Source organism: Gadus macrocephalus, chromosome 7 (assembly GCF_031168955.1).
Source record: "Gadus macrocephalus chromosome 7, ASM3116895v1".
In the NCBI taxonomy this organism is placed as follows: Eukaryota; Metazoa; Chordata; class Actinopteri; order Gadiformes; family Gadidae; genus Gadus; species Gadus macrocephalus.
Window position 1 is genome coordinate 23,567,220 of NC_082388.1, and position 16,543 is coordinate 23,583,762.

The 16,543-nt window shown below is 46.5% G+C and overlaps 2 protein-coding genes and 1 non-coding gene across 3 annotated transcripts; 2 read left to right on the plus strand and 1 right to left on the minus strand.

The window, feature by feature from the left end:
• The first annotated feature begins 318 nt into the window (after positions 1-318).
• On the plus strand, positions 319-4,408 carry LOC132461036 (uncharacterized). Its single transcript, XM_060056092.1, has 6 exons — positions 319-635; positions 1,212-1,328; positions 1,594-1,624; positions 1,987-2,087; positions 2,287-2,345; positions 2,808-4,408. Exons 1-6 carry the CDS (start codon positions 629-631, stop codon positions 3,255-3,257), a joined length of 765 nt encoding a protein of 254 aa, XP_059912075.1. The 5' UTR covers positions 319-628; the 3' UTR covers positions 3,258-4,408.
• Positions 4,409-6,607: 2,199 nt separating this feature from the next.
• On the plus strand, positions 6,608-6,680 carry trnav-cac (transfer RNA valine (anticodon CAC)). The gene has a single exon. It is a non-coding gene; the product is annotated as a tRNA-Val (tRNA).
• Positions 6,681-7,735: 1,055 nt separating this feature from the next.
• LOC132461001 (early growth response protein 1-A-like) lies at positions 7,736-10,738 on the minus strand. The gene is made up of 2 exons (XM_060056030.1): positions 10,168-10,738; positions 7,736-9,782 (listed from the first exon to the last, which is right to left on the minus strand). The coding sequence occupies exons 1-2, from the start codon at positions 10,388-10,390 to the stop codon at positions 8,371-8,373; spliced, it is 1,635 nt and encodes a 544-aa protein (XP_059912013.1). The 5' UTR covers positions 10,391-10,738; the 3' UTR covers positions 7,736-8,370.
• Between the last annotated feature and the right edge of the window lie 5,805 nt (positions 10,739-16,543).

Genomic DNA, 16,543 nt, shown 5'->3' on the forward strand with positions numbered 1-16,543 from the left:
CTTGATGTAAAGTGTCAATCTTTAATAAAATGATATGCAATCTAGCATGTGTCAAAGTGTGTGTGTGTGTGTGTGTGTGTGTGTGTGTGTGTGTGTGTGTGCGTGTGTGCGTGCGTGCGTGCGTGCGTGCGTGCGTGCGTGCGTGCGTGCGTGCGTGCGTGCGTGTGTGTGTGTGTGTGTGTGTGTGTGTGTGTCTGCGTGCTTGTGTGTGTGTGTGTGTGTGTGTGTCTGCGTGCTTGTGTGTGTGTGTGTGTGTGTGTGTGTGTGTGTGTGTGTGTGTGTGTGTGTGTGTGCGTGGCTGTTGGGGGGGGGGGGGGATGCAATTATAAATAGAGTAGAGATATCTTAAATAAAATATGATCAATTCAAGAGAGTGGAATTCAAAGAATGGAACAGCGACTCTTTAATGTATAAAAGAGCTGTGGTAGTTTATTTAAGTCCGTTACATTTGAAAGAATAGGCTGATGTCGATTCTGAAGACGTTGGAGGTTACATAGCTTCCTGTTCTCAACTGAAAACCAGCATTCAACCAGGATCCACCAGAGATCTAAGCAGGCAGAGCAAGCCAGACCTGGGACCGCCCTGGACCGACTGATTCAGCACATGGTCGTGAAAGATCTACTGAAACATGCCAGGTAAAATACATTAAAATAGATTTGTATTCTGCAACATTGTGATGTCTATAGGTTCAAAAACATTCGTATTCTGCAACATTTTCCTGTCTATAGGTTCAAAAGCATTGGAATCTGTAACATTACAATGTCTATAAGTCTATAAATAAATGTAAATCTAAACATTTGTTTGATTTAAGAAATTAGGCAATGAAAAAATACGAATATACTAAGTTAATCAACTTCATGTTCATGTTCATTTGTTAAGTTGAGGATGTTAGTGTGAGCATTTTTTTTTCATTGCCTAATTGCTTGAATCAAACAGTTTAGTTATCCATGCATGCATCATCACACATTTAGGTTCTCTATAGTAGATACCTGGGAGCTGGGAGTACACGCTACAGCTCACAGTCTTGATGTCCGTAAAGTACTCACGAGTGCACTAACATCGCCTGGCTATTAGAAGAGTGTGTAGGAGTTTGCTTTAAGGTTTATGTTTGTTTGATGATGATGATGATGATGATGATGATGATGATGATGATGATGATGATGATGATGATGATGATGATGATGATGAGGTTTATGTTTGTGTGTTTACAGAAAAATGTCAGCCTATGTTGATGGGGGCTCTGGTGGTGATGGCCATAGCCCTGCTGATCTCAGTGTGCGTCAACATTGTTCAATGCTACCTCAGACAAAGGAAAAACTCAAAGACAGGTATAATATACCCCGCTACATAACTCAGTGTGTCTCAATACAGGGAGGAAACAAAGGAACACATGTAATTGTCTTTAAAATACTATAGTATCTTTACAGCATTGCTTTGGTAACTTTAATATGGAAATCCATTGCGTAATAATTGCTCTTGAATTGCCATTACGTAACATTATGGTCAAACCTAATGTTTTTTCTTATAAATGTATGGAATTACTATTATACAGCATAGACAACCATGACACTGTGGATCTTCTTTGTTTTTCAGACAGTATCGAGAGGAGGTATCAAAGACAGAGGTACAGCATTTTTGGGGCATAGCCACCACTAAGTTGTGCGTGTGTGTCTGTGTGTGTCTGTGTATTTATAGGAATCCTGCAGCATTTATTGTGTCCCCTATCTATACATCTATACCAGGTGAGCCCTAGCTATGGCCTCTACCTTTACCAGGAGGGCCCTAGCTCTATCTTTACCAGTAGGGCTGTAGTTATGGTCCATCTTTACCAGGAGGGCCCTACCTCTATCTATACCAGTAGAGCCCTAGATATGCTCATGGTCCAGACTGTTTTGCTCCAATGTGTGTAAACTATGAACAGGGGGTTGCTGTAGCATGTCCACCACACATTATTACAACTTCCTCTTTCCTGTCTGTCCTGACCAGTTCCAGCTCTAGTATGGAGAATGGAGTCTATCGCTTTCACGATGATGTCCCCGAGCATCAAGAGAATCCTATTTATGGAAACATTCTCAAAGTAAGAAGAGGTGAGACCAAGTGGGACAAGATCTGTAGAGCTTTCGAGTGTTTGTGTTTCGTTTAAGTCTTTCCTTTCCTCCTTCCTTCTGTGTGTCACATCGCATAACGATGTTTATCGAATGTGGCATTAATTGTGGCCGAAAAAAGCAGTTTGCAGTTGAGACTGACGCGCTTTGTTTGAATCATTTATTTGCGCTCTTTAAACAGTGAAAGGGTGCACTGCGCCGCGGGAATCGATGACCCTGCAGCATGCACAAGGCAACAAGGTACCTGGTTTGACCGTAATGTGTGCTAGGAAAAGGATTGAGAACACTAGACAGAGCATGATGATCATACTAATCAGAACTATAAAACAACGTGGATAATATTCATATCTCTTTCCACACTGCTCTGAATGTGCATAATTGTTAAACCCATATACTGTAAACTATTATAGACGCTACCTGACTATAGAGTTTATAATCAGTATGTGTGTGTGTGCCTGGGTATGTGTGTACCCCATGTGTGTGTGTGTGTGTGTGTGTGTGTGTGCGTGTGTGTGTTTGTCTTTTTGTGTGAGCGTATGAGCTCCTGGACATGTGTGTGTTCATGTGTCTGTGTGTGTGTGTGTGTGTGTGTGTGTGTGTGTGCATGTGTGTGCGTGAGTATGTGTGTGTGTGTGTGTGTGTGTGTGTGTGTCCCAGTCCCGCTGTACATGCGTATGACCATCGCTGTGCGTGTGACACCAGCCCTCAGAGTCCCACATGAACTACGCCTCCCTGGACCTCAAGGAGACCAAGCGGGGCCACAAGAAGAAGAACAGCGTGCGCCCGGGGCCCACTGGGGACCCCCGCCCGGACCTCCAGGCCACCCTGCTCCGGCCCCCCGGGGAGGCAGGGGAAGGCCGGCTCTCCTCGGGGGGGGGCGGCAGCAGCCCCGGCCCCTCCCACAGCAGCATCTACCTCAACAGCCATCAGATCGCCATGGAGACGGAGGAGCGAGGACGGGACGACGGGTGGCCCGGGACGAGCCGGCCGCCGACCTGGGGCGCCGACGGGGACTGGCCGCTCCGGAACGGCGCCCGGGGGCCGGCGGGGGAGAGGGAGGGTGGGGAGGAAGAGGAGGGAGAGGGGGGAGAGGAGGGAGAGGAGGGAGAGGAGGAAGAGGGGGCAGAGGGCTGGCTGGAGGCGCGGTGTTAGCGGGGGGCAAACGGATGACCGAGGCTCGGTCTGCCAACACTCGGAGGGATCCTTTGATCCCCCGCCGGGATCACGGCGCGTCCACGATGACAAGGGCGGCGTCCGGTTGTCTGTCTTGGCGTTTTCCCGGGCGGGCCGAATCCCGCCTTAAGGTCAGGCGACAACGGAACAAATAATCGGAAATGTTTTGGCTCGCTCCCCCCTGGTAAAACCGGCTCCACGGCAGTGCGCTGTAACCTACGCTTGGTTTATAGGGAGTGGTTCACGAGGTGAGCAGGTGTGTCCCCCTTGATGTGGGACCTCACTGTTTGTCCCCCGTCCCGCATATCGAGACGATGTACCGCAGGACAGGGTGTGATCGTGGGGCAGTGTTTGATGTGTTTTAAACCGTGCACCTGTAGTTCAAGCACAGGTTAATGTGTCACTACTTTTGCTGCCTGCTACACCGCGCCCAACCTCGAATACTGCGACCCACAACAAAGTAACAAGCCATACTGCGTTACGTTTATTCAGTGTCACACACAGGCACGCCCTCAAGCCACATGCGAGAATGTGTACGTTTTGAATTGGACATAAATAAAACATTGTTAGACTAGCTTTCTGCAGCTGTACCGTGTCGCACATTGTCCCAGCACAAACATACTCTTCGACCCACGTCTGGTTTGTTGGGTGGTGGTCACCCAAGGCCCCCCTTCAGGGCGGGGCACGAGCAGACCCATATGAAACCTACCGCCATGGCACGCTTTTGCAAGCAGACAAAACATTTGGCCGGTCTGGGCCAAGATGCCAAGGTTCAGCCCTGGCGTGAAGTCGCGCAGTGAGCCGTAGCATGAGCCAGCCGAGGTGCTAGACCCGCGCTGCTCAGTGGAAACTCAACACCGGAACGCGTGTGCTCAGACTCCTGTATCTCAACGGTGCGGGGCGGCAGAAATGCAGCATGACTGGTCCAGGGAGGCCTTTGAGGGCAGGGTAGCAAATACTACATATTGTAAATATTGTTAGTCACGGCAATCTATATAAAAAGATATAGCTGAAATATGAAAGAAATGCATAATGTATACCGGTATTCGTGCGTTACATGATGGACGTCTAGCTTGTCACAACTTGTGGACAATATAATAAAAGCAAAGCCTTCAAATGTGAGTTGTTATTATTTTAAGTTACGGTGTAGTCATAGGATGCATAATTCTTTTTGATCCAGGGGAAACTTTCTCTTGAAATGTTTTCCATTGCATGTGTTCCACACAGCAATACAACTGTAAATGGCTCATCTTTAGTGCACCACACAGGAAGTGGTGTAGATTATGAAGCACAAAGCGCTCTCTCTCTCTCTCTCTCTCTCTCTCTCTCTCTCTCTCTCTCTCTCTCTCTCTCTCTCTCTCTCTCTCTCTCTCTCTCTCTCTCTCTCTCTCTCTCTCTCTCTCTCTCTCTCTCTCTCTCTCTCTCACACACACACACACACACACACACACACACACACACACACACACACACACACACACACACACACACACACAATCACACAAACAAAGACACACATTCTCTAAAATGTTCTCACACTCTCAAATCAGATAAAATAAAAAAGGAAACGATGCAAGGCTATGCAAAGAATCAAGGTAGCAACAGATCTAATAATAACACATCTGGCAGATCTATTTACAAAGTGCCTGTGGAAAACGGCCTACATTGTGAAGCAGTTGCTGTGAGACTTACAGTACAATACTATCCGACGTGTTGACACGTCACATGACCACATTGAGACCCAGGTCTTTGATCCCGCGATGCAAAGTGTAGAGTATGCACCACGACCTTGTCACAGTTGGACATGTTGATGTAAATTATTTGAGTCTATGCTACTTCTGATGACATGTTTCAAGCTAACAACAGTGATGAATGGTTTCTTCTGCACATAATGGGCATATAAGTTTTTATGATTTTGCAGAGAAGTTAATGACTACAAACATGGCCACTTTGCCATTTCCGACAAAGCCAAGACAGACCAAAGGTTTTTAAATTAGAAACTGTGGGCGTGGCTGATTTACCATTCCGCCCACTTCCAATATAAACTGAATTCTTACTTGTGTTTCGAGAGATGCTTCATGAACCATCTTTAGAAGGCAAGCTTGTTTACCTTGTGTCTCCGTTAGAATAAACCATGTGTTGAACATTTACCACTCTCCGAGTCATATAGCCCAAGAAGACCATACCACAGAGGATCAAATTAGTTTTTCATCAATGTTTACCACAATGATGTTGATTATAAACACCATGAGTGTCACGACCCAGGCCCTGGAAAAAGGGACACACAATTTGCATCCACCTTTCCAAATCAACATCCCCCAAGAGGAAGTTGCCCAATATAGTATGCTATGGACATGGTAGTTACCTGATGAACCAGCAGACTCAGACAGGTCGATTTGCTCAGGTTGGCCTCAGAGCTGTCCTGACTACAGACAACATTCCTGATATACGGTGATCCTTCCTGAGAAGAAAGTCATTTTCCGTTGTTCATTATGAGAGTCTGTTGTGTAATTACAAACGTAAAAACTTTATGCAATTGTGTATTTTTCTGACATTGTGTGTGTGTGTGTGTGTGTGTGTGTGTGTGTGTGTGTGTGTGTGTGTGTGTGTGTGTGTGTGTGTGTATGTGTATGTGTATGTGTGTGTGTGTGTGTGTGTGTGTGTGTGTGTGTGTGTGTGTGTGTGTGTGTGTGTGTGTCTGTCCCTCTTATTAGATGTTTAATATTTAGGGATATGGCCCCTGCACAGATTGAGTTTGTCAGCCCAAACTAAACCATAGCTCCCTCTGGTGTTTGTAAAATGGCACTACGCTCTCCCGAGCTCAGCCTTCTGTATTGATTGACTTCAGCCTTCTGTAAAATATCCCTTCGTTTTAGAAACGTTTCTTCAGCTTTCAGGGCCGCTTGTACCACTAATGGAACACATCTGTGATCATCAGAGATCGATTTTGCATGGAAATGAATTATTCACAACCAATTCATTCATGTGATCAGACTTATTACTTACACTAGAATATTTGCTTTGATTTGCCCTGCTTGAAAAAATGTCACGACTTCTATTTAATGCAATACACTTTCATGCAACATTTATTAACCACAAAAAAGATATGTTAGACTTAGGCCTGTTTTATTGTCATTTAATAAGTGCACCAGTGCACATACTAAGCGAACTTTCGTTACCTTGGCTCACGGTGGAGACTCCTCCTTTACGGGACTCCAAAACCAAACGCGGATCAGCGGCACTATTTCCCACACGTGGCCAAACATGTATGACATCAGTAGTGTCATTGTGGAAATTGATCACAGTCGGGTTAGACCGGTGTATACTTAGTTTCCGTAGTGTAGTGGTTATCACGTTCGCCTCACACGCGAAAGGTCCCCGGTTCGAAACCGGGCGGAAACACTTTTTGCAAATACTTTCCTAATTTTGACCACTATCAACTAAAATACCTACATATAATTCATGATTAACAATAATTCAGCAATATAACATAACAATGATAATAATAATGAAACCTTTGTGATTGGATGTGAGTGTGTGTTTGTGTGCGTGTGTGAGCCCATAGTAGTGTTTCCGTATCAGATCTTTTGAAAGAAAAGATAAGGATAGCATTTTAATATATACATATTACTATCTTTGAAAGTCCAAAGACCAATGAATCGTCCTTCTTTATGTATTTGTCTTGGGGGAGCACACACACACACACACACGCACGCACACACACACACACACACACACACACACACACACACACACACACACACACACACACACACACACACACACACGCACACACGCACACAGGCACACACGCACACATGCTCAAACGCACACACGTACACGTTAACACGAACACGCGCGGGCGAGAAGGAAATAAATAGACTAGGTAGAAGAGTTCTTGACTTATTTGTGTTACAGGCCTTTTGCCAGCACCGACCAGGAAACTCCATATTTGGGCAACAGGATGTCGATTGCGGAAGCAGGATATCCTTGCATGGGCAACCGGGGTGTTGACTTGTTGGACCGGGGAAGCCAGTGACGATTTTATTGGCTCATTCAATACAAACGCATAAGTGTAAATCCTAGACAAGAGTCTATTAAAAGTGGGAGGGAAGGCGGCCTGTCACTACCTGCCTTTGGTGGTTAATGTGCCGTTAAGTTTAATAGGTTGACATTACATTGGAATGTATGCCGTACGGAGTTTAAAATTATCAGTAATCGCACCGCAAATAGCCTAATCCTAGGTATTCATAGCTGTCGCAAGTACAACTATCCATAGTAGCACTAAATATTTAATCTTTCATTATTTTTAGGTTTCAAGAACCGACGGTTGCTAGTCTTAGATTATTTGTAGTCATTATAGCCAACACTTATAAAATATTAATAATCGTATACTTTTTTTATTTAAGTTTGGAAATTGTCTAGTTAATTATCCGACAGAGAAACAGAAAACTCAATTGTGTTCATTTTTTTGTTTATTTACTTTCAACACCCTATTTAATGGGGCATATTATGTAGTGGTTTTTCTTCTTTGGCAGAAAAGTGCTTTCAAATAGCCATACAGATACAAAAAATAAGGCACTATAAGGCAGTATGCAATCAATTCAAATATGAACTGCATATAAACTTCACCATAATTGAAATACCTACTCAGTAGGTACCAACACAACATTCCCATTACTGTTATACAAGTACACTATACAGGTATACACTATTTACATGTACAATAAAAAATATATAATCCTATTTTTGTTACAGAAATACAATCTTTGTGCACGTTCTCAATACAAACCATCGTCAAGCATTATTGCTAAAGGCACAGGACATAGAAAACATTTGATCAAGCGCACACTTGGCATTGTAACTATCGTAACGTGATTGGTCTTACAGAGCATGTTAAACCTCTCTTGGTCATCGCGGCTGGTATTTGGAGGAAATAAAAAAAAAAAGTAAAAAATACTTTGGATCAAAGTCTTTTGAGTTTGTCCGACAGCACCGGTCTGGTGTGACCGCATCACATCCGGACGGAACCGCCACGTCGGCCTCCTGGTTGGTGGGTCTGTCTGTCTCTCTGTCTGTCTCTCTCCCGCCCTCAGCAGACGTCAGAGCCGTGCGGCGAGGAGCGTCTGCTCACGTGCTCCCAGTGGGGGCTCAGGCCCGGGGAGGAGGAGGAGGAGGAGGGCCCCTGTCCGTAGACGGAGGAGGGGGGGTAGAACAAGGCCCCTGTGGGGGAGGAGAGGGAGCCGCAGGAGGAGGAGGAGGAAGAGGAGAGGGAGGGGCTGGACGGGGAGGAGCAGTACTCGGACGTGGCGCCGGGGTCGCTGCAGGGCGGGCGAGGCGAGGAGGAGGAAGGGGAGGCAGAGCTGAAGGCCGCCGCCGCCGCCTCGGGCGCCATCTTGCGGTCGCGCTGCCTCAGGTGGATCTTGCCGTGGCGCTTGCACTCGTCGCTGCGGGCGAACTTGCGTCCGCAGTGGGCGCAGGCGAAGGGCTTCTCGCCGGTGTGCGTGCGGATGTGCGTGGTCAGGTGGTCGCTGCGGCTGAAGCTCCGCATGCAGATGCGGCACTGGAAGGGCTTCTGGCCCGTGTGCACGCGCACGTGGCGGGTCAGCTCGTCCGAGCGCGAGAAGCGGCGCTCGCAGCCCTCGGCCGGGCAGGCGTAGGGCCGCTCGCTGGGGGTCTTCTTGTACTGCCGGCCCAGCGGGTGCTTCCGGAGCGGGACGGGTTTGCCCCGCGGGCCCCCGGGGGCCCCGGTGAGGCCGTGGCCCAGGGGGATGTCCATGGACTGGTGCTGTTGGGTCTGGGGCTGGGGCTGGCCGCTGGAGAAGGCCTTGATGGTGAACAGGGGGGTGAGGGGAGGTTGCTGGTGCTGCGGCTGGACGTTGAAGACGGAGAGGTCGTGCACCTGGCCCAGGACGGGCTTCTGGTCCTGGGGGAGCAGGCCGAGACCGGACCCTGGCTGCTGCTGCTGCAGCTGCTGGTGGGGGTGGTGGTGGGAGAGGCGATAGTCTGGGATCATCTGCATCATGGAGGGGGGCGCCGGGGCGGCGTGCCTGGGGGCGGGGCTCGGGTTGTGGTAGGCGAGGGGAGCACACGAAGATTGGACCGACGGGTGAGAGAATGTCTGGGAGGGGAACGCCATGGAGTGGTCCATGCCCACGGACTCCGGGTGCAACGTGTGCGGGGAGGAGGAAGACACGGACGAAGAGGAGGAGGAGGAGGAGGAGGACAGCTCGCAGGCTCCGGATGAGGAGGAGGAGGAGGGGGGGGGAGTGGCTAGGCTGACCAGCCCGGTGACCAGGCTGAGGAGGGACTCGGGCCAGATGTTGCCTCCGCCGTGGGTGGTGCTGGTGGGGCCGCAGGTGGAGCCGGGAGCCGAGGAGGGCTCCAGGGTGAAGCGGCCGCTGTAGGCCAGCGGCGGCAGACGGGCTGGGAATGAGGGGATACCCAGGAGCTCTGAGATTATCTTGGATTCCTCACAGCAGGCCGAAAGCTCGAGGAGGCTGTCTGGATGAGACGGAGGGGGAAAGAGACGTTATAGTGGTTGTTGGTTTGGCTTATTTCTGCAGCATTATTCTAAAATCTGACTATTTTACAGGGCAACCTTTTTTAAATGATGCAGGAAACGTTTATTAGTTTCGCTTTGGAGCTTGAAGAGTCAATGATTTATTGGCATAATAAAATATGTTGTTTGAAATTTGATTTGTTGCGACATCGCAGTTTAAAGTAAGTGAATGCAATTGTTTTTAAAGATCCAATTCTACAATAATACACACACGCCTGTATCGTTTTGGTTGCATGGCAATAAACAGAAAAATACAGCTATTCTTTCAGACCATTTTTGTAAAAAATAAAAAAATATTATTATTTATTATTCGGAGGATCCCCTTACCTCCACAAGGACGATCCACGTCTCCGCTCTCCCCGGTCAGAAAGCCCAGTCCGTCAGTAGAGGCGGTCAGGAAAGAGTTCCCTGCTGCAGCGCTCTGGAGCAACAGGTGAAGCTCCTCCAGCTTCTGATAGCTGTCCAGCGGCGAGTGAGGAGGCGCAAAGCCGCCAAGAGGGTCGGATATTTGCAGACTGGAAAGAAACCGCTCTGTCTTGACCGCAGCCATGTCACGGATGTCCTGGGACTTGCTGCTCAAACGAGTGTCCAGTCGCTGCGGATCTGAAATCTGTTCCGCTGTCTCAGCTTCCACCGATGTCTGTGTAGCCGGTGGAGAGACACTTTGGTCGGACTCTTGCCGCTGTTGATGATGGTGGTGCAGACTTAAATGATTGAAATGATGTCGTCTTGAATCCAGAAGGTTGCATAAGCCTATGTTAAGTGATGCGTGACAAATGCGTGAATTGAGTTTGTTATCCAGATATGACTTCAAAGTCAGCGCGGAGGTTGCGTGTTTCAGTGGACTGTTGACAGCGCTTGAACTTGGGAATCTATGCTCTGTTTCAATGAGCCTTCCCCGCCTTATAAAGCCTCTTGTCGTGACGCTAAGTTCCGAATATGGCGTGAGGAAGCCCATATTTGGGCATTGTCCTCGGAAGAAAGACACGGATAGGAGTTGCACTTTATATTCATGCTTTTTTATTGTGGGTAATTTATCGATCATTCCACACAGAAAACTCGGTGCACCAGCCAGGCTTTTACTAACATGACATAAACGGTATGCGTTGTGTGAGTTTAGCGCGCCGCCATAGCCGGAAACGACTGCTACAGCGAAGCAGCAGCTCTTCATATGGAGTGGTTCCGGTAGCGTCCTACTTCCATGCCCATACATGGTATTTCCTCTAAGAATGCTGATCTGGGCGTTTAGCATAAATGGAACCCTACCCTGCAAGTCCCACAGCGATTATTGCATGAATAAAAGTGACAACAGACTGTTTTAAAATGTAAGCAATGTACCGGTATATGTTTCATTATAGGCAAGTATAGAAAAAAAAATATATTATATATTATATTATATTTCAGCTTGCCATTTGCATTTGCAAAATAAAACAACTCTAAATCGACTTGAAATATTTTATTATTTAATTTATGGAATCAATTATTCTAAAACCTTCAAAACTTATCCATCGATAAAAAATGTATAAAATGTTAGAAGAACCATTTCAGCTTTCTGGTAATTTAATCAATATTTTATCCAACGCAGAAAATTCTAGCATATTAAACGGGACAAATTAAAAAGCAAAAGTCAACCGATTCTAGAGCACTTAACGCATGTCTACTAACCAGTCTATAAAGTTAACAAATTACCAACATCAGCGCCGTTCTTCTCCTGCGCCGTCTGCCGACCCCGCACGTCCACGTTTCTCCCTGCAGCGGCCCTGTTGCGGTCTGAGCAGCAGGTGAGCCGCCTCGGGCCGCTCCACAGGGTGCCTCCCTCTCCCCCTGACCAACCGTACAGGATCAACCGCATACCTGCGCTGATCGCTCCCCGCCTTCAATGAGCTCGCCTGTCCCAGCCGCCACCTCACAAAACACAGCCGCATGAGATAAATCTCCTCTTGAGGGCAAAAGCTGTCAGGGGAGACGCATATATGTTTGACATATAAGTCTGGAGTGGAAATATGAGGACGCGACATGCTCCTCAATTAACGCGTTATCTTCTTGACCGCTTGTGTGTGTGTGTGTGTGTGTGTGTGTGTGTGTGTGTGTGTGTGTGTGTGTGTGTGTGTGTGTGTGTGTGTGTGTGTGTGTGTGTGTGTGTGTGTGTGTGTGTGTGTGTGTGTGTGTGTTTACACCTGGCTCTCTTGTTGGTCAGGGTGAAGACCAGGGGCTCCCATGTTATAGCCGACTACATGGATAATATGCTATGCTGCCTCATACCAGTAGATGGCGTAGTTCGACACGTCACTAAATACCCAAGTAAAGAGAAGCAGATCGTACAAAGATGGCTCGCTTTAGCAGTTAACACCTTGACCAGACTAGGCTTCTTGTAGTTGTCATTGGCCAGATGCGCCCGAATGGTCTGTCCTAAATTTGCAACAACAGCCAAAAACGTATTAAGACTGAATAACCAGGATAGCAATGGTACCTGGCTATTAGCTTGTTGATGGCCAAAGGTTTGTGGTCAAACACACCTTTGAATGTATTCGTGAACAGATAACACTGTTCAAACAGAGTCAAACATAGACGGTACATCGGAGATCTACTCCTATGTACCGTCATAGTCCTACAGGGGATTAGGATTCAAAGCTTAACTGGTATATCCCCACCCATACACCATATGTCATAAAACAACTGAATAACGTCATTTGATAATGCCTGTAGGCCTAGTAGGCCGGAAAGGGGAAAAAATCATTGAATACAAAGCAGAATAGGGTAAGTAATTTTTTTGTGTCTTCATTTTAAAGCATTTAATGTAAATCACTGTTTTCAATAATTCTGAAACCTTTTACAAACAAGAAGATGTGCCATAAAACCTTGAGAAGTTATGTTGCCAAGTCATTCCATTATAATAGATGATAAAATGCTGAAATGATGGAAGAATTATTAAAACATATATCGGGCCTATAAATATTTTTTAGCCCATCTACAGCACAGTTGTACCGTCCTTCATAAGCTAATGTGTTTAGTTTAGACAGGCTGACTCACCAACCAAGGTCTGGAATATTTATTCAAGTATTTTTATGAAAAGATAAACATACTGAGAGAAACACACCACCCACATAAATATACCGGCTCAATAGGTCCAAACATGAGGAGGCGAGTGAGTCATGAAATGAAAGAAGCATCAGCCAGTCGAAAGGTCTATTATAAGCCCATACAGATGACTGTGATTAAAAGTCAAACTCTTTGACAGCTTGTATAGTTTCTTCTGAGGGAGCAACATGTGTTATGTGTGTGCCTGAATGTGTGTGTGTGTGTGTGTGTGTGTGTGTGTGTGTGTGTGTGTGTGTGTGTGTGTGTGTGTGTGTGTGTGTGTGTGTGTGTGTGTGTGTGTGTGTGTGTGTGTGTGTGTGTGTGTGTGTGTGCCTGAATGTGTGCCTCTCCGTGTATGTGCCTGCATGTGTGTGTGTGTGTGTGTGTGTGTGTGTGTGTGTGTGTGTGTGTGTGTGTGTGTGTGTGTGTGTGTGCCTGGGTGTGTGGGTTGAAGTCTGCTCTTGCCGTTGGTGATGTAACACTACTCTCCTCCTGAGAAGCGCACACATTGAATGTATTTTCATTGCTAGTATTAACAGCAATACGACGAAGAAAAATACAAGCGCAATACAAGGTGTTCAATTATATTGGACATATTGTCAAATACACAGTGTCAAAAACTACACAGACAAATTATTATAACATACTACTTTTCATGACTAAGGGTTAGGGTCATGACTAAGGGTTAGGGTTTTACAAACTCAAATTAATGTTTGTAAAATTTAAACCGACCAAGTTGGAAAACCTTGCTGACACTTTCTCCACTGCCCTGTGGTAATGGGGGTACAGTTCATCAAAGACCTCCTTGGAGAGGAACCTGAGGTCGACCTAGTTGTCGGCGATGCCCGTATCACCCCAAGTATGCCGCTGCTTAGAGAGCTCCTTAGCTGAACACATCTCCGGTGGTGAGGACCACCTCGCTCTCCTTACGTCGGACGAGCACAGATTGACCTAGTGCTGGTGATTAATGGAATTTAGATCTCGATTTCGATTTTACGATCACAAAACTTTTATGATCGATTTTACCATTTTTTGGGATACATATCTGTATCCACACAGCTGGATGCATATCTGTACATTATTTTAGGGTTTAACATTTTCTTCTTGACCATTTTGTGTATTTTGTAAGTGTATCTTTTATAAGGCGAGATTTCAAAGTTCTCAGTTGCCAAGGGTTTTTGGGTGAGACATGCTGAATAAATACATCATGTTTTCAAAAATAATCGTTTGAATAATCGTGATTTCAATATTGACCAAAATAATCCTGATTATGATTTTTTCCATAATGGAGCAGCCCTAGTTGACCGTCCCACTGAGGATGAGATGTCCCCTCACCTTGTGATGTACCCTCCCGTGATCGGGGCCAGGGCAGCCATCCACACACAGCGAATGCAGGTCTGAATCGATGTAACAGGATCTTATATTGGCCAGAACTAATTCTGCTTCACCGTGGAAAACACCCCTTTCTCCAGCTGCTGCCTACGGAATGTCAACTCACTTCTAATGCTAATCCCGCAATTATAATTCCATTAAAAAAGGTGAAAATAAGAATACTTTATCTGATGTGGCCATGAATCACAGTAACGACACTAGCCGGTGCATGGAAGTGCTTGATTTGTTTTAGTTTAGACCTTTGTGGTATTAACCCAGTCCTGGCCAATGGGTTATTTAGATGAAGACATTACCTGTGAGAGGTTTACCGTGTATTTACTCTGCGATTAACTTTGCTCATCAACACGTTGAGTACCTGCACTGTAGCTCTACATCAGCTTCCGGGTGGCCAATGGCCTCATAAAGGCTGTACCGTGGAAACGTGGGTGAACAGCTGGTGTTTCCGCAGCAATGTAATACACATTCTACATCCATGCACACACACACACACACACACACACAGTCACACACACACACACACACACACACACACACACACACACACACACACACACACACACACACACACACACACACACACACACATACACACACAGTCACACACACACACACACACACACACACACACACACACACACACACACACACACACACACACACACACACACACACACACACACACACACACACACACACACACACACACACACACACACACACAGGACAGAGAGATAAGACACGGACATACGTTAACACTATGCAGGTACGTATGTCGTTTATTTTAAATCCACGCCCCCGCCACATTGGTAGGGTTAGCCTGAGTTCAGAACGCACACGAGGAAGATCCAGTTTCTGATCGTAATAACACAATATGGTTCAAACCCAAATCATGAAGACTTTTGTGCTTTTTTAATTTGTATAAATAATATTAAGTAATATGTGTTTTGTAGTTGCTGTGTTATTGATCGTAGGGTTTGATTACAATGTTGTGGTTGCAGCTGCCGCCAAGTGGATGAAGAACACGTACTGCACCATGAACTTGACCACCAGACAGCAATCAATATATCAATCAATACTCAGATAAAAAATAAGATAGAAATCTGGTATCTGTGGCTGTCCTAGGCCTCTAATAAGCCTGTCCAATAATTTCCCTAATTTCCCTGTCTGGCTCCCTACTTATCCAGCTACCTGTGCACGCTCTGCCTGTGCACTTATTGTATATGACCGGCGTCCTTGACAAGGCTAGACATTGCTATTGCTAAAGCTAGCGAGCTTTTAGCATTGTTGAGTGGCTTTGGAAGGAGGCCTGAAGAGAGGGGCGGGATTGTTTCCGTTGGATTCCTTCAAAATCGATCTACTCCAAGTTGGCTAATCTAGCTTCAAGTCCCATAACATCTTGGTTAAATTACCTTAAGTCACAGCCTCCCGCTTGAATGTGTTACGTTTTCACCAGAGGAAGCGATGCATTGTGGTTGGATCTCCAGCGAACTCACTGACCGTGGTCGCGGTGGCCCAAGAGGAGACAGGGTGAGGAGCAGGCAGGGTGTGTCCTGATAGAACACGCGGATGGGGTTCTCAGGGTCGATCATGGTGATGATGTGAAGCTCCACCAGATGCTCCACCAGACCAGGAACATTGTTCCTCCATCTGAGGCCCAGAGGCAGCCGCCGCCGCTGCTGATCCTGCCCGAACTGACCGGGCAGTTTGACATCTGAAAACAGTCAGCGGCACGAAGCTCAACACATTGAACAGAAGGGGATCAAACACAAACAGACACGCACCCACCTCACGAGATTTGACACACACATGAAATCACACGCATACGCAAGATCACACACACACACACACACACACATACACACAAAAGACACCAAACACACACACACCGACACAAATACAGTACACAGACAGACACACAATCACCAACACATAGACATAGACACACACACACACACACACACACACACACACACACACAGACACACACACACACACACACAGACACACACACACACACACACTCACACACACAAAAGATCGCACACACACACGCACCCACGTACATACACACACTCACCCACAGGCATGCACACAGACAGACACACACAATTTACCACATCGTGGGGGCTAATAAGGACACTAAAAAGGCCTTGTCAATTACCGAAGTGTCTTAAGTGTCAAGTGTTAGCTCCCAGCCTGTTTCTTTGAGCTGCTTATCCCCGCCTGTTTCCTT